Source organism: Rutilus rutilus (genome assembly GCF_951802725.1).
Source record: "Rutilus rutilus genome assembly, chromosome: 6".
Classification (NCBI taxonomy): domain Eukaryota; kingdom Metazoa; phylum Chordata; class Actinopteri; order Cypriniformes; family Leuciscidae; genus Rutilus; species Rutilus rutilus.
This window is the reverse complement of record NC_140214.1, coordinates 25,814,369-25,832,754: the sequence shown is the minus strand read 5'-3', so window position 1 is coordinate 25,832,754 and position 18,386 is coordinate 25,814,369. Positions and strand designations below refer to the sequence as shown.

The 18,386-nt window shown below is 44.6% G+C and overlaps 1 protein-coding gene across 5 annotated transcripts in view; it reads left to right on the top strand.

Annotated features, from left to right (window-relative positions):
• clcn2a (chloride channel, voltage-sensitive 2a) overlaps positions 1-18,386 on the top strand; it is a 51,941-nt gene that overhangs the window by 854 nt on the left and 32,701 nt on the right. For 3 of the 5 annotated variants that reach the window (XM_084412107.1, XM_084412110.1, XM_084412106.1), the window contains exon 1: positions 2,311-2,515. The exons of the other annotated variants lie outside the window; for them this stretch is intronic. In XM_084412107.1, coding sequence (XP_084268233.1) covers positions 2,465-2,515 — 51 coding nt within the window. In that variant the 5' untranslated portion in view covers positions 2,311-2,464. Of the gene's footprint in view, positions 1-2,310; positions 2,516-18,386 lie in introns of those variants that run through there. 5 annotated transcript variants of the gene reach the window in all.

The window sequence follows — 18,386 nt, the reverse complement described above, 5'->3', positions numbered from 1 at the left end:
CCCTTCAAGGTCCTTTCTTATGTTGGAGGAATCTGAAGAGCAAAGGAAAAAAATGTAATTGATATTGCATCCACATAATTCAAAACAGAAATCAATACCTTCACCTCTGCATTCATCTTAAAGGACAAATTCACTTCACAGTTTAGAAGTGGGCAAAATCACATAACTTGGAGAGAAACTTTATCTTCTTAACTTGTTTGATTTGGCATCATTTAGAGTTGATAAATCAATCAGTCAATTTTGATTAAAAAATGTTGCAAATGTATGGTAAAAATGGCAGCTGTACGTGTTTAGTAGAACTTTACCATAAAAATACTCTTGACGATATTACAAGCATTAGGCTACATGATGGCATTTTGGTGACCATATTTCACAATTCTTAAATGTGTGTCATTAAATGTTATGTTATTATACCAGCCTATTTGAGCTGTTAAAATCGTTTCGTTACAGTTAATTAGTTAAATGTACTATCAATTTATAGCATTTCTCCATTCTTTTTTTCTGTTCAAATTACAAAAAACAAACACAGTGTGGTTGTTTATTTCCATGCTGAATGTATCCACACTCATAGAACTTTGAATGAGCTAAAACCACTTTGTTGCAGGCCAGTATTGAGCAGAAGACAGCCACATGCTATTGAGTTGAATGCGAACCGGGTCTTATTCCCTGTCTGGGATGGTAATGTACATGCATGTAATCTAACATTGACCCTTGTTTCACCCCCCCACTACGGATCGACGTCTCATTTTCTCACCCAGACCCGTATTCAAATAGTCAATGAGGAAGATGTTCTTTTTAACTCTTCTGAGCTTCCACAATTCATTAAAGGAACATTACTGAAAGTTTTGTGGAAGATGCATCGAATTGGGTCAGTGTGTTAGCGCTGAGGGCGTTGGAACACCCAATTCAAAGAAATGTGCAGTGGGTGAGAAAGGATGCTCACCTGTCCAAATCATCTTTGTATGATGTGTGTAGCCAATTGAAGATGGTTTGCACAATGCAGTCTGATGTACAGGTATAAAGAAAGAAATAACGTCTCATGTTTATTTAATTATTAATCTGAAAAAGATATATGGTCATCCAAAAATTGATTTCCAAACCTTTCTTTCTTCTGTGGAACAAATACACAATGTATATATATAGAAGAACGATGTGGTTCAAACCACATTGACTTTCATTGATTGATATGAAAAAGAAAAAAACTTCTTTTTTTTCTCAAAATATCTTCTTTTATGTTCCACAGAAGAGAGAACGTCATACAGGCTTAAAAAGGACATGAGGGTGAGTAAATTATTACAGAATTAAAATTTTTGGGTGAACTGTCCCTTTAAAAAGAAATAGCTAATATCTGTGAAGAACTGTTAAGCAGTGACTGCCAGCAATGACAGTGTTTGCAATCATCTTTTTGATGACCGGTGCACAAACAAAGACATGTTGTTTCTATCAGCAGAGACAGGGTTGTGTTATGTACAAGTATGCATGGATGGAAGAGAGAGAAAGAGCTTGAACACATACACAAAAACACTGCAGTGTTGCAAGAAAACTGTCAGAATTCACAGTGATGCATTCATATTTCATCCCAGCCTGTGCTCCTGCTGTTCCCTGAGCTGGCAGTGGACCTGTTACTGAGCCCAAAAGCAGCCTACCAGTTTCTATCTCTGTAGGGAAATCTGTTTAACAACCCATTGGTTTCTTTCCCTCTCTCCAAGGAATTCTGTCTTTCATCCCGTGAAGATTTTGAGCTGCTCGTGGGCCGAGCTTGAAATGCAGCCTATGCATCTATATTTAGTATTTACTGTAAGCACAAGTAATGTTAATGAGCAGTGTAATGAACTGCCCACCGGCTCTCCACTGGTTTTTAAAGAGAGGATGTTCTGTGTTATTACAGATCAGTTCATTTCTCCTTATAGGCAAAAGAAAGGGTAACAGGTGCATCCCAGTTTTTCAACTGAATCCATTTGTAGGCTATTTTCTTTAATTGAAATAACAAATTTTAGTATGAACTTTCTATGAACTGAAAACAGGCTACCTCTCTCTCTGCCTTACAGGATTGCATGGTTCGTTTAAAACTTAGTCATAAAGCCATAAAATAGCCTACGTAATCTACGCGTTAAGTGCTTGAGTTCACGGTAGTGCAAAATAGCGATTAGTCACACAGCGGGAGAAAATACATCTATTGATTTTTGACAGTCGAGTCAACAGGTATGGAGTGTAGTAACCCCTGTCTTCCCACACAAAGTAGGGATTCAGCGCGTTATGGCATTTATTGCTGCGCGCGCACGGGCACATGGAAGAGTTCATTCGACAGCTGGATGAGCTGCTGGGCTGTTTTCTGCGGAGAAAGACCTGTTACTCGGTTCATGCAGCTTGTTGAATAGCGTCCCAGTGATGCGGAGGTGATATTGTGGCGTTTGGGAATACCGTTTCGTCTTTAAATAGCCTACTTAAATTCCCGCTATACGTTATGGCGCGAGACCGAGCCCAACAGCGCGTGCTTCAGTACCAGCAAACTCTGGTGAGTAGTGCTGGTCAACGTGAATGTTTTTTTATCGCGAAACGAGCTGTTTTATCCGCAGAGGTTCGTACAATGAGTAAATGTAAAACTGTGGATTTATTTAAGTTATGAATGAAATTTCCCTTTGAATTGCTTAAGTAGAGGATAATACATAGCCTAGGCTAAGTTGAATGGAGATAATGTTATCGCCTAATAATTGTAGGCCAGGAGTGTAAAAGACAGTTGATATTTAATTTGTGTGTTGCTCGACATTTGTATCAAACGTATATGTTTCCAGCTAATTAAGTCAACTCTATATTGATATAGGTGGTAGCCTAATGCTGTGGAGTTCACAATAACATTTGAAGCAACTTATGGCATCATTTGCATGGAGTTCTAACAGATTTCAAGTTTAAGGGCATCATCAAAGTCCTCCCTTCATTTCGCTTCATCCCCTCAGTGCCCCTCCTACTCCTGCTCTTGCACTTGTGGACTAAATGTAGATCCACTCTGCATATTAATTGACTCATGCACCAGTTTCCCCCCCATCTCTGTCACATGATGATTGACAGCTGTACCCTGGAGCACTTGACAGGGATGTCTCTATATTCAGGCAGATGTGAAGAGGAGGAGAACTGTAGAAGGACATGTTCAAACGGTTGGTATGGGGTACAGTCTTCTCATTCTGCACCAAAATCCCCTGCTCCACCCCTCCCACTAACTAACATCCATCTATCTGAGTAAGTTTTTTTGCACTGTTATGACAAATGTGTTTGCATAATGAAGGTAGGCGTGAAGTGGCCGCACTCAGATCCATGTGTTGCATTCGTGTCTTGTCTTTTTGAGTTCAGGCTATTTCTGAGCAGCCTTTCTCCCTGCAGGGCCAGACGATGTGTTCCACAGCGTCTATGTGTGTGATGAATGAAACTGGGACATTTTTTTCTGGCCCTGCTTTCCTTATCGGCGAGAGGATCAATACAGCGCTATACAAAATGGTGGCTGGAGACTCACGGTTTCATTGCCTCTCTCAACACCTTTCCTTTTTGACCAGGGGTTGGACCTCATTCTGATTGATGTCTTTATCATTGACTGTCCTCACAATGTGCTTTCCTGCATTGCCAGACACTTGGCCAAAGGAGGATTAGTCTGTGATGTGTGTTTTTCCATCCATGTTTGTTTTTCTTTCAGTATATGCACAAGCTCACTCTGTATTTTATTCTTTATTGTCTAAATGCTCAAATGTGGCAGATACTGTCAGTTTTAAGACATCTTGCTCAGTGATTCATGTTTGCACTGAAACTGATGATTGCACTGGCGATATTAACTCCTCAAAAGGCTTTTGAAATGGTCTTGCAGGTAAGGGCATCACGAGTGCAGTGAGTCTGCTCTTTAGTGGCCTTTTGTATCTTGCAGCTCTCGCTTGCACATACCCACACTATTTGTGATTTTCTTCCCCTCAGCGCAAAAAATCTATTTCTCTCAAAACCTTCTCATCTGCACTGGCAGTACCTTTGAAAGATTTTTCTGTATTGTTTAGATAGAAGAAGGGAATGAACCATAAAGCTCACATTTCTGCTTCCTTAAGAGAGCCAGGGTCAAATGTGCTTCCCCCAAGCTCTCAGCAAAAATAGCATGCCTGGGGAAACTTTCCTCCTGGCTTTAGCACACATCACTCCTCTGTGTCACTGCCACTTCTGCATGTATTGGAGGAGAGTCTCTTCTATCACCCTGTCTGATCATTGGCAGCATTCAATCCATCAAAAATCCGTTCAGCATTTCTGGCTGAAATGCTGCAGCCCTAGCAGAGCTGATATGAGATGAGAACTGAATAAGAGCTGAGTAAAGATTACAGACAGGTGTCAGTCTGGAGGCAAGCAGTGGCAGAAACCAGGTGCACCTTGTTTCCATTTAAAATCATAAGAGTGACTGTTTACTTGGCTGAGAGGATGGAAAATTGATAGTACTGCTGAAAGATTGGTTGAGTAAAATAGGAATTGAGTGTTCTGGAGAAACTGGTTGAGTCATAGAAGACATTAGTCAGGACTACAAGAGCAGTGGCAGTTAAAGGAATAGTGCACCCAAAAATGACAAATGCATTTTGTCATTATTTACTCGTCGTCATGTCATTAAATTTTTTTCTTATGTGATACACAAACTGAGATGTTTTTTTTTTTTTTTCATAAAAAGAAAGTGGTTGGTGACTGCCAAATGACAAATATATATATATAAAGCTTTATTGCAGACACAGGTCCATATAGCACAACATACCACATAAAAAAAAGGAGATACAAAAATACATAAAAATTCCATAATAGCCTATAGAATATACAGGCTATTACACCAGTGTCGGTTATCTGTTTTCAGTGGTTGTTATCGAGGAATAACATACCGCTGGATGGTGCGATTGACCAATCAGAATCAAGTATTCCACAGCCATGTAATAATTTGAACCCTTTCACACGTAAGTTAAAAAATATTCTAGCTGAAAAATCACCTTATTATTATAAACCTTTTTAATTATTATGTTAGCTGATCTATAATGTGCAAAGGGCGTCGCCATGTTAGTTTGCAATCGTATCTGTCGGATTTACAACACATCGATTCATCCATCCCAGCAAGCAATAGCTGTCATTTCACCGACTAGGTTAACTATAGACCCGAAATAGTCCGGCTATGAGTAACCCACTTCTAGCCAAAATAACCTTGAATTTGGTTGCATGTCATTTTTCATTTCTTTGACATGTTCTATGCATAGTCTGTGCGTCTATTCATGGGCTATTGTTAGACGTCTATTCAATTTTCACTGACAACCCAAATTTTGCCTTGTTTTAGCCTAGACGTCAGAGCTGTGTTTGGACGGCTATTAGACGTCTTTTAAAGCAAAATTGCTTGTTAGGATGTCTCCTGAAATGCATGAATTTAGGTGGCCTGTGAAGTGGGAGAAGAATAGAGTAAGTTTTATAGTTCCCTAATATCTACAAAATGTGAATCTGACATGAAAAAAACACATTGTCAATAGGGCTGGGCGATAAAACGATAACGATAATTATCGCGATATAAATTTTCTCGATAAAACGATATCAAGAGTTCGATAAATGTTCGATAATGTTTATGCGCCAAAAGCGGAACGAAACTCATTTGAACAGCGCGCCACACGGACCATTAAGTCCAAACGGCAGCGCAGCGCGAGCTCACTAGAGCAGATGCGTTTACTCTGATCGGTCACGAGATGTCTCAGTGATTTAAACCAGTTTAAAGGCAGATGAAACAGCGCTGACAAACAGGAGAAACACTGTGCGCAACGATACAGTCCGAAGGCTTTTCCGTCTACAAATTCCCATCATTTACCATGGATTTACTGTAACGTTAGCCTAGTAATATTAACTGCACCATGAAATGTGGGATATACATATTGAATTGTATTATATTATTAATGTAGACTGTATTAAAGGACTAATGGAATATAATTACAGTATTTAATAATGTATACTGTTTTTCATACAAATACCATAGAAACCATAAAGTTACATTTTGCCATGATAGTGAGGTGCTACAGGCTATGCCTGGTTCTCTTACGAGAGTCCTCTCGTACTGCGTTTTTGTAAAAACGCTACGGGAAAAGTCTCTTTTCACGAAATACTGAAGCAAAAAATTATCCTTAATTTTCATAAATGTAAAACGCGTTGCGGCAGTGCTTAGCTATGGCGAGACGGCTTGCTCGCTCATTGGCTGCTCTGCAGCAACTGCATAAGCCTATCGAGCGAGGCCTGAGGTGACGTCAGGCCAATGAGGACGCTTCGCGCCCTCCTAGCCATTTCCCGCCGAGACGGGTGTGGCTAACCTCTATATAAGGAGCTCGAGAAGGCTGATTCACTTGATTTTTCATCTCTTCAGCGAAGCTCTCACATCGCTGGATCACGAGGAAGCAAGCGTCGTTTGAGGCAAGCACTTCAGCGGGACGAGCCACTCGAAGCTGCTGGCAACGCCGCCTTCTACAGCCGTACCTGCTGCGCTTTCCGGCGCTATATCCTTTCCATTACTACTGTTCTTGTGTGTGTGTGTGTGTGTTCGCCCCGCGACACTCACCCCCTAAAAGAGCTGCGTCTTTTTAAAGATGCCTTCGTGTGGCTCGTGCCGAGCCCCACTCTCCCAGGGAGACCGCCACGTCATCTGTGTTTCCTGTTTGGGAGAGGACCATGCAGCGCTCGCGCTCGCTGACGGCGGCTGCCCTCACTGCGAGCTTTTGCCGATGGTGACTCTGCGGACTCGCCTGGCATCCTTCTCAGAGTCTGCATGCCCCGCCGTGCTGCCGCGCCGCAAGAAGCGCCGCTCGCAGCGGGTCCCGGAACCCGCTCCAACCCGACCAAGCTCGCCGGTTCGCCCGCCTGCTTCACCGGCTTCTCCTGTTCTTCTTCCTGATGCTCAGCGCCCGCAGTCTGCCGCCGCTTCATCAGAGGAAGTCGTTTCCGAGGCCGCGTCGGGGGAGAAGGATTCCTGCTCTCTGTTAGCTTCAGGCAGCGAGGACTGGGCGAGCTCTGAGGACCTCGCGCCTCCTGCCCGCAAGCCCACTACGAGAGCCAACATCGAGAAGGAGCTCATGCGAGTACTCGCGCTGGCCGCGGCGAGCCTCGGCCTCGAGTGGTCTGCACCGGAACTCCCCTCTCGTACCCGGCTAGATGGTAGCTTCCTCCCTGGTGAGCGCACTTCTCCGGAATCTAAGCCCGCCCCCTTTCTTCCTGAGCTTCATGAAGAAGTGGCGAAGGCTTGGAATGCGCCCTACTCTGCGCGAACGCGCTCGTCTGTGTCGCCTGCATTTTCCTCCTTGGATAATGCAAAAGACTGAGGCTACCTTTCACTTCCGCCGGTGGAACAGGCGATAGCAACCCACCTTTGCCCGCCCTCTGCTGGACGGCGGACTAAACCGGTGTTGCCTTCCAAAGCCTGCCGCATGACGTCGACGCTGCTCGCGCGAATTTTCTCCGCCGCTGGGCAGGCTGCGTCAGCGCTACACACCATGGCTACGCTGCAGATATTCCAGGGTGATCTCCTCCGTAAGTTGGATGAGATAGGACCTGAAGCTATCTGCATCGCGGATTTGAGGAGCGCTTCGGACCTAACACTCCGCGCTACCAAGTCTGCTGCACAAGCCATGGGAAGATGTATGGCTTCCGCCACTGTTGCTGAGAGACACCTATGGCTTACGCTCACGGAGATGGCTGATTCCGAGCGCAACGCGTTCCTCGACGCCCCGCTGTCTTCCGCTGGCCTTTTCGGTTCTTCTCTCTCCGAGTTCGTGGAGAGATTTACCGAAGCCCAGAAAGCGTCTCAAGCCTTCAAGCACTTCCTCCCGAAGCGCTCCGGTTCTGCAGCGAGTCGTGAGAAACAGACTCCGCGGAGTTCTCAGCCTCAGCCCCCGCCTTCGGCCACATCTTCACAGCAGCGACAGCAGCGACAGCAGCACAGCTCTAGGTCCCGCTCTCGCTCTACCAGCCGACGCCCCGCTCAGCGCGGGCCGCGGCCGAGGATTGTGGTAAAGCCGGAAGCCCCGAAGAAGTCCTAGCACTCCTAGGAAAGCGCAGGTGTGTGAGTCCCGCTGCGGCCGGTCTCTCACCCAAGCGCGCCGCTGTTTCAGTCCCAAGACTTGCGACTGCCCCAGCGTTTTCTGCAAGACGCAAGCCCGCACAGTTGCCCGCTTGCCTGCACACAAAAGCCGTTTTCACGGCTACCCAGATATATCCCGAAAAGAGTGTATTTTCTGGTGTCCCGGCCACGGCCGATGGTGCTATAAATGTAGTGTCGATGCCCACTCCTCAGTGCCCATCCCTACACATAAGCACAGCCCTACACTTAGGGCTCGCGCACATAAAATCGACTCAGATCGATTGCGCTTCAAATGTAGTGAAAGTGCCCACTTCCCAGTGCCCACATACACTATGTCTCACGGACCACAGGCTCTCTGTAAAAACGAGACCTGTGTGCGCTCGCTCTGCTCAGGCAGACAGCGCGTCCAAAGCAGTGAATGTGCCCGCGTCCCGCCCACATTTACCCGCAGACATGAGTCCCGCGAAACTCGCTCAGCCCTCCCTCACTCAGTTAAGCACTGTAGTAAGGTCGAGGACGAGCGCTCTGCCCGCTGTAATAAGCGCGCCCCCCGCCTCGAATGCCACAGGCATAACGCCTATGTTATCGCACCCCGAAGCACCTCTGTCACACGAACAGAGCGTGCTTCGCATCCAGCCCTTAGCCAGCCATGCAGTAGCATGGGCAGCGCTCCCAGGGGTTTCGGACTGGGTGCTAGGCATTATAAAGAGAGGCTTCTCGCTACAGTTTTGTCGACGCCCCCCCCCGCTTCACAGCGCGCGTCGAAACTTCGGTGAATTTAGAAGTAGCACACCTACTTCGCGCCGAAATATCAAAACTGATAAGCAAAGGGGCGATAGAGCACGTACCCCTAGCTCAAAGCAAAGGGGGGCTATACAGCAGATACTTTCTAGTCCCCAAAAAGGACGGTGGTATCAGACCCATACTGGATCTAAGACGGCTGAACAAAGCATTAGTGAAACGCAGTTTCAAAATGCTCACGACCAGGAAAATCCTCGCGCATGTTCGCCGAGGAGACTGGTTCATGTCGATAGATCTGAAGGACGCGTATTTTCAAATACAAATAGCGTCACATCACAGGCAATACTTGAGATTCGCCTTCGAGGGTCAGACATACCAGTATACAGTCCTGCCGTTCGGCTTGTCCCTGGCACCTCGTACATTTACGAAGTGCATGGACGCAGCGCTCGCTCCTCTCAGACTCAGAGGCATGCGAGTGCTGAACTATTTGGACGACTGGCTGATCCTAGCTCAATCACGATCACAGCTCGTGGAGCACAGAGCCATTTTACTCGATCACCTCGAGAATCTTGGTATCACAGTCAATTGGACGAAGAGTTCACTGAACCCCAGTCAAACGATTTCGTTTCTGGGTACCATTCTGGACTCACAGTCTATGACAGCGCGGCTGTCGCCACAGCGCGTGCTGCACATTCAGCGCGCAGCGGGATCTTTCCGCTGCGGCGCGACTACCCCGCTCAGGACGTTTCAGAGGATGCTAGGTCTCATGGCCTCAGCATCACCGGTTCTTCAGCTGGGCTTGCTCCGCATGCGCCCTCTGCAGTTCTGGCTGAAAGCGCGAGTTCCGCGCGGAGCGTGGGTGTCCGGCCGGTTACGTCTCGAGGTCAATCAGAGCTGTGTGGCAGCCCTAATACCTTGGTTGGCGGGCGACTGGTACCGATCAGGTGTAAGCCTGGGGACTTCCTCGGGAGTGAGGATGGTGTCGACAGACGCATCCACCTCGGGATGGGGAGCGCTGCTCGAGGGCAGACCGTTCTTCGGCCTGTGGTCGAAACGAGAAAAGCTCCAACACATCAACTGCCTGGAGATGCTGGCAGTGCACAATGCGCTGACGCGTTTTTGTCCCCAAATCAAGGACCAACACGTCGTAGTCCGTTCGGACAACACGGCCGTGGTGTCCTATATAAATCGCCAGGGCGGTCTGAGATCCACAGCCCTATACAGGCTGGCGAAACGCCTCCTAATATGGGCTCAGCACAATTTGCGCTCGCTGAGAGCAGTGCATGTGCCTGGGCTCCAGAATGTGGGCCCAGACAGGCTGTCCAGGAACAACATTCCCCTGGGCGAATGGTCTCTACACCCGCAAACAGTCCTGCTGTTGTGGGAAAGATTCGGCAGAGCGGAAGTGGACCTATTCGCGTCCCGCGAAAACGCTCATTGCCCCGTGTTCTTTTCCAGAAACGACAGCGCGCTGTCCCACGTGTGGCCGCGCTGCCCGCTTTATGCCTTTCCCCCCGTCTCCCTCCTGCCACAGGTGTTAGAGCGGGTCAAGGAAACGAAATGCTCAGTGCTGCTTGTAGCACCGCTCTGGAAGAACCAAGCATGGTTCCCAGTCCTGATGCAGCTAGCAGACATCGCTCCATGGCCAGTGCCATTGAGGAGAGATCTCCTCTCGCAGGCCAGGGGCTCAATTTGGCACCCACACCCGGAGCTGTGGTCCCTTCACGTGTGGGCGCTCAACGGTTATCCGTTGACCTCGCAGAGGGAGTGATAAATACCATCACTCAGGCCAGGGCGCCGTCAACTCGGCGGCTTTATGCCTCGAAGTGGTCGGTTTTCTCCGGCTGGTGTACAGCTCGGAGCCTATCACCTCTCGATTGTGAGGTGACGGAGGTTCTCTCCTTCCTACAGGAGCTGTTGGATAAGGGCAGATCCCCTTCCACGCTCAAAGTGTATGTGGCGGCTATTTCAGCGTTCTCCGGTTCAACGCTGGGTCAGTCACTGGGAAGGAATGATTTAGTCATCCGCTTCCTCAGGGGAGCTAGGAGACTGAATCCACCCAGACCTCCTTCAGTTCCTATGTGGGACCTTTCTACGGTTTTGGCGGCCATGAAAGGTGCCCCTTTCGAGCCTATCCAATCTATTAGCCTCAAACATTTGTCTTTCAAAACAGTGTTCTTGATGGCTCTCGCTTCGGTGAAGCGCATAGGCGACCTGCACGCGCTCTCTGTGAGCCCAGCGTGCTTGGAGTTTGGACCTAACGACTCTAAAGTCATACTCAAACCTAAGCATGGCTATGTGCCAAAGTCCCTCAACACACCGTTTCGGGCTCAGGTTATCTCCCTGTCTGCCCTGCCGGGATCAAGTGAGGAAGGGGACTCAAGTTTTCTTTGCCCCATTCGGGCTCTAAGAGCTTACGTGTCCCGCTCGGCTGTCTTCAGACAGACTGAGCAGCTCTTTGTCTCGTTCAGTGGACGTTCCAAGGGAATGGCTGTGTCGAAACAGAGCTTATCCAGATGGATAGTTGACGCCATAGCGCTGGCTTATACTGCCAAGGGCCTCCAGTGCCCGTTGGGAGTTAGAGCGCACTCCACGAGAGGCGTTGCCTCCTCGTGGGCTTGGTCCAGCGGGATTTCCTTACAGGATATATGTACGGCGGCGGGCTGGGCCTCGCCGTCTACATTTATCAGGTTTTACAACCTAGAGGTTCCCGCCTTACAGGCTAAGCTACTATCGGTATAGCCGATTCAGCTGTCTAACTAGAACACTGAAATCGCATGCGCAACGCGCTGCCGACTGTCTTATGGGCAGAACTGTGTAAGACCCACATTTCCCACATTTAGTTCAGGTTCCCCCACCCTGTCTATGTGATGTCATATTCGCGTCTGCTGACGCAACCATATAAGGACAGAGGAATCCCCTCTTGTCTCTAGACTCTCTCTGTGAGGTCATGTTTTACGTCTGCGGACGTTACAATATAGGGAATTAAGGTTCCCCTCCCTTAATCCCAGGCTCTTTGAGTCTATCTGGTGATTATGCACTGTACACCTGGTTAGCTTCCAGTGATCGGTGTCTTTATCCCAGCACGCACGGCGTTTTACAAGGGGTTCCCGTAGCGTTTTTACAAAAACGCAGTACGAGAGGACTCTCGTAAGAGAACGTACTCGGTTACTAACGTAACCTCGGTTCTCTCTAGAAGAGGGAACGAGTACTGCGTTCTCTGCCGTGCGTACGGTTCACTCTGGTTCGCTTCGGCGATGAAAATCAAGTGAATCAGCCTTCTCGAGCTCCTTATATAGAGGTTAGCCACACCCGTCTCGGCGGGAAATGGCTAGGAGGGCGCGAAGCGTCCTCATTGGCCTGACGTCACCTCAGGCCTCGCTCGATAGGCTTATGCAGTTGCTGCAGAGCAGCCAATGAGCGAGCAAGCCGTCTCGCCATAGCTAAGCACTGCCGCAACGCGTTTTACATTTATGAAAATTAAGGATAATTTTTTGCTTCAGTATTTCGTGAAAAGAGACTTTTCCCGTAGCGTTTTTACAAAAACGCAGTACTCGTTCCCTCTTCTAGAGAGAACCGAGGTTACGTTAGTAACCGAGTACGTTTTATCTGTGGTTATCATGATCTAAATGCATGATACTGGATGACCAATGGTTAAGTTTAATAAAAATCAAACAGTCAGAATATTACATTTTACCAAATAAAAATTAGCACATGCAGAAACTAAGAAATTAATTGTCCAATAAAGATATTTATTTTGTTAAGGAAAAATGACAAATGTTTGAATGTTCTACCTCAGATTTGTGAAATGTTCACCAGTATGGCAAGTGTTTGTCATGATATGTTCTGACAATAAAGAGTAGTTTAAAACCACAATTGACGCTCTTGTTTCTACAACTTTCACTTAGGAGCAAAAATCTGCCTTTAAACTTGAAAGAAATAAAGATGACTTTTATCGTGATAATTATCGATATCGACTGATATAAAAGAAATTATCGTGATATTTTTTTTGGGCCATATCGCCCAGCCCTAATTGTCAATTTATATAGTCTGTATGATGCACTGAACATTCTAATCACACCGGTGTGATTGTACGCGTCAAAGGGTTTCATGGAATTAAATGAGTTGGTATGATAAGGATATAAGACAAGTAAAGGATGATTTAAATTTTTGCGTGAACTGTCTCTTAAAACTCTGCCTCAGATTGAGTAGTGAAGGTGTTGTGACCCATGGTTTTGACCTTTCAGGGTGTGTTTCAAGATAGCTTGCCAGTTTCCTCAACCAGGGGAGGAGGATTTCGGCCACCGATGAGATCAAAGAGTGTAGATGTGCTGAGGACACAAGTCCTACAGTGTGACATCAGCCTCACCACACATAACCAGCATGGTGCCCGCAGTCACAGACATGTGATTATGCTTTTAGCACCGCTAGAGGATCTTCACAGTGTACTTACTAAAGCAGGAAGATGGTAGTGACCTCACACTTTACCCACAAACCATGGCAAGAGAGAGATGTAGGGGCGGGATGTCTTTAATAGCCAGTGGTACTGCGTGCGGTTTAGTCATGCATGCATGTAAATTGATCTGCTGTGTTCATACGCTCTTAGATGAATGATTTGCTGAAGAGATATGCTATTCATCACTCCCCAAGATGATTTGACTAGCCCATTTATGACTTTTTTTCTACAAATGAAGCGATGAATAACCTTAAGCAGGCAAGGCAACAGCTCTAATGACAGCCGTATACCTACTTGATTGCAAAATGGATTAAAGTAGGCAGTTTAATCCCACATCAGCTTTTAGTCGCATGCTCGCCATCCAAGCATCTGAAACACCATTTGGCCCTGAACCACTATAATTTAATAGAACACCTCAAGTAAAGATATTACACATTTCTTTAATATTCTTCATTCTGGCTCAATGTCAAACCGTCCCACACCAGGTTGGGTGGAGTCATTAGTCTAATGGGATCAATGCCTTAATTCTTTTCTTTTTTTTCTTGCAAGGGATGTTTTGGGGAAACAGGAAAAGTTATGGTTGCTGACAGAGGTTGGTTTCGTGAATCTGTTAAATACTAATCCAATACATCCTTTGCCTTACTTTTTCCATTATATAAATTAAAGATGGTCTGACATGGCGGATCTAAAACTTATCTTGATGTTCTTTTAGAGATGTGACATCAAATGTCCTGGTAGGGGAAGGAATTTGCACAAAAAGACTTGATGTCATCCTATCAAGATTGTCCGTAAAAATATATTTTAAAGCCATGAGCTTAGGTAAGATGTTGTTTATGATCTTGAGAGAAGTTTCTGCCTTGTTTTCACTACAAAATAAAACTAGAGCGGTGTATACACTACCTTTCAAAAATTTGGGGTCAGTAAGATGTTTAGTCTTTTTTGAATGAAACTGATACTTTTATTCAGCAAGGACACATTAATCTGATCAAAAGTGACAGTACATTATTTGTAATTTTGCTAAAGATTGTTGCTTCAGGTAGGCTGTTGTGTGAACTTTCCAAAGAATCCTGAAATATATTATGCTGACAGACTTTTTTCAACATTGATAATAATAAGAAATGCTTCTTGAGCAGCACCAAATCAGGACATTAGAGTGATTTCTGAAGGATCATGTGACACTGAAGACTGGAAATTCAGCTTTCCCATCATAGGAATAAATTACATTTTTAAGAAAAAGATTTATACAGTGTATGCATGCTTTTAATTAGGGGCCAAGCACCGAAGGTGCGGAGGCACCTATTGTATCTGTTCCCGTTTTTATTCTTCTTCTTACGACTGGGAGTCTATGGCAGCCCATAGAACCGCTTGCGGGAAATTTATGAAATTTGGCACACTGATAAAGGACAGTCAGAAAAGTCACCATAGCAAATTTGCAGTCGCCAACTCAATCCCTCTAGCGCCACCAACTGTCCAAAGTTTCACTCATGTTTATGCTAATAACTTTTGAACCACAAGGGCTAGAAACAAAATTCTCCCCCCCCCCCCCCGATCCTTGGCTCAAGTCGATTCGCTAGCACCCTATGACGTCATTTTCCGTCATGGAAATCTGTCCGCCATTTTGATGCTCCGATTTTCACGAAAATTTAACCAGATCATCTACAGACCATGGTGACAAAAAGTTATGGAATTCATAAAAATTGATCGAACCATCCTCGAATACCGCGCAAATTAATTTTACATAGCGCTTGCGAAAACAGACATAAGGCTGTATTTCCGCAACACTTTATCGGATTCAGACCAAACTTGGTACAGGTCATCACAAGCATGTCCTGAGGTTACATGCTGCGTTTCGGCGCAGCGCCACCTACTGGTCCGGAGATATGAAAAATGGCTATTTTTGCTTATAACTTCTGAACAGTTTGTCCAAAAATCATAAAATTGGTCTCGTTAGATTCAGGGCAACATGCCGAGTCAACTGATATCCAATTTTACCATATCGGCCATTTCGGCTGTTGGCCATTTTGAATTTTGTGCTAAAATGCTGTATTTCAAGAACGCATGAACGGATTGTTACGAAACTTGGTATGGGTCATCAGCATGATTCCCTGAATGAGCTTGAGAAGTTTCGAACAAGCGCCACCTAGTGGCTAAAAGTTATAAACAAATTTCCAAAAAGGCTAATAACTTTTGAATATATCTGGCTATTGAAATGTCACTGGTCTTAATAGATTCCTTGGGTCAAGCTGAGAACATAGATACCAAGTTTTCCTTATTTGGCCGAACTTCCTGTCCGCCATCTTGATTTTCATTCAAAACCTACTTTTTCGAACTCCTCCTAGACCGTTTGTCCGATTTTCACCAAAATCGAATCGTATCATCTCCAGACTGTGCTGACTAAAAGTTATGGATTTCGTGTCGATAGACGAAACCGTTTTTGTATACCACAGCAGCAAATTTGAGGCATGATGCCAAAAGGACTATTCAGGCTTTATCTCTGCAATGCCTTGACATATTGACACCAAACTTTGTATGTGTCATTGTCACTTCACTCTGACCACATCACATCAGTTTTGTAACTGCGCCACCTATTGGTCGAAAGTGATAATCAATTAAATCATATTTTTAATTTCGTCAAAAATCCTTTTTAAATGTCTTTAATTGCTCATTGTTGCAGTTGGTCTGACACTTTCAAGCATGTGTTTGGCCCCGATAATTGCTGCTTGCAGCTATATTTCTTTATGTGCTTGTTATTGGTTTCCCATGTTCATTGTACATTTAGCTAAGCTGAAGACACTTTCTAGGATTTCTATGTTTGTTTTTTGTTTTTTTTTGAAGATCATAAAAACAAATAAGTTGTAATGCAGAAGGGATAGCTCACCCAAAAATGAAAATTAGCCTATGATTTACTCACCCTCAAGCCATCCTATGTGTATATGACATTCTTATTTCAGATGAATACAATCGGAGTTATATTAAAAAATGTCCTGGCTCTTCCAAGCTTTATAATGGGAGTCAATGGGTATATGTTTTTTGGAAGTCCGTCAAAGCGCATCTATCCCTAAAACTATCCCTTTAATGTGACATGCTCAGTGATGGCCTTATTTGCGATTAATCTTCTCTGGATGAGTTCTGGTAATATCAAAATATGTGGGCCACATTTCTCTGGTTTGACTTCCCTTATGACACCCATCTAGTAACGAACCAATTGGAGCATAGCAATTGATGGCTTTATCTGCGCGCGTGTGTGTGTACCTGGTATTCCCTACTATATACCTAAAGAGACAGAGAGAAGAATAGAGATGTTTGGTTGAAAATACTTGTTTACATGAAAGGGTTAACACAAATGTATTTTTGCCTTCAAGTTATCTTCTATCAAAATTATCTTGTGTCTGCTTTGAAGAATGTCATATATAGCCTAGCCACAGACTCCAGACACTTGAAAAAAAAAGGATCTTGCTTTGGCTTGAGCAGCCCATTTCAATTTTGCATGTCAATAAGGATGTCAGAATGTGATAGGGACTGTAAAACGCCCAGTCATGCCTGTCAATCATGACCAAAGTCTAAGCTAAGATGCACATTGTACAGTTGACACAAAAAAGATCGCACAGTCTACTGTGGACATCGTGGAAGATCTCTTGGGGTCATACTGCACAGTCTGACAAGCAGCAATCAAAATGGACAGCAAATATTTCACAGTATACAGCAATATTTAATTAATTGGCTATTACATCCCACTCAGCCTGCAGTGGAGTGGCGCACCTGCCTTAGCGACACAGGACAGGGCACTTGATGCTCTCAGACGGCTGGCGAAAGGCTCTGAGGCAGAACTGGTAAAAGGTTCCATTTACACTCCAAAACCCTTCAGAGAGATCTTTGCCACAGGCCACTCATATCCACCTGAAATATTCCTTGAGCTTGTGTGCCTGTGAGTCTATTTGATTAGCATACTTGCTAGCTGTGTACCAATAAATGTAGGCCTACAGGTCAATGACATATAAGAGTGTACTTGATAAAGAGGACAAATTAAAATACGTTAGAAACTCACTTTTTGTATTCATGTAGGTTTCATATGGTATTAAAAACACATTTATACCATTTTCAAGAAAATAAATTATGGTTTTAAAGGGCACTATTATGACCTTTTTGGGTCTACTAAAGATTTTCATGCTTGAATGTTCAAAAAACACCTTATTTTTCACATATTTAACACTATTGCAGTCCCATCTCTTCCTAGTCTGTCAGTAACACTCTATTTAGTTCCGGTCTCTATGAAGCCCCTTCTTCTGAAAAGTGCATTGTGCTCTGATTGGTTGGCTGGACCAGTGTTTTGTGATTGGTCAACGACTTCAAGCGTGTTTTGGAAATGTCAGGTCCCTTATAATCGTGAGTTTTAACACACTACTAACTAACACATCTCAACCAGGCCTTACCCTCTTTTTTGTGTATGACTTGGGCGGAAATTATTTAAATTAAAAATGTATTTAGTGCTTACTGATAAAGAGAATAAGTCCCTTTGGAGTGGACTTTGTGCTTTGTAACATTGCAGACCTTTTTCATGATCAAACAGCAACATTATACACTAATTAAAGTAGAAAATGTAAATAATCATAATAGGACCTATGCATTGTGCTGTAACCATCAAGTATATAGCATATTTTATATATTTTTTTAAAGTTTGAAAAATATTTTTAAAGGCAATTTTTTTTTTTTATTTTACAAATATCATTAATTATCAAGCCGAAAGTATACTTCCTGCATACTAGTTCTACTCTTGCTCACCAACAGACCCTGTGGCGTAATTTTTGTCATCAACAAAGCGCACATAAAAACATGTCGTCAAATTATGTTTGAAATGATTATTGCCACTTCCATCGACATTAGTGTGTATTTTACAAACTATAAATGTTGTTATGCTAGTACTTCTGTGTATTTAAATGTCTGAAATCTAAAATAAATATTGTGTGAAAATGACTACACAGTCGTGATATATGAGAAACGCTCAGTGTCTCTGGCTCAGCTTCAAAGCGGGAAAGCAGATTTGAATTTAGCAGTTCATCACGTGATGCACAGAATGTTCTAATCACACTGGTGTTT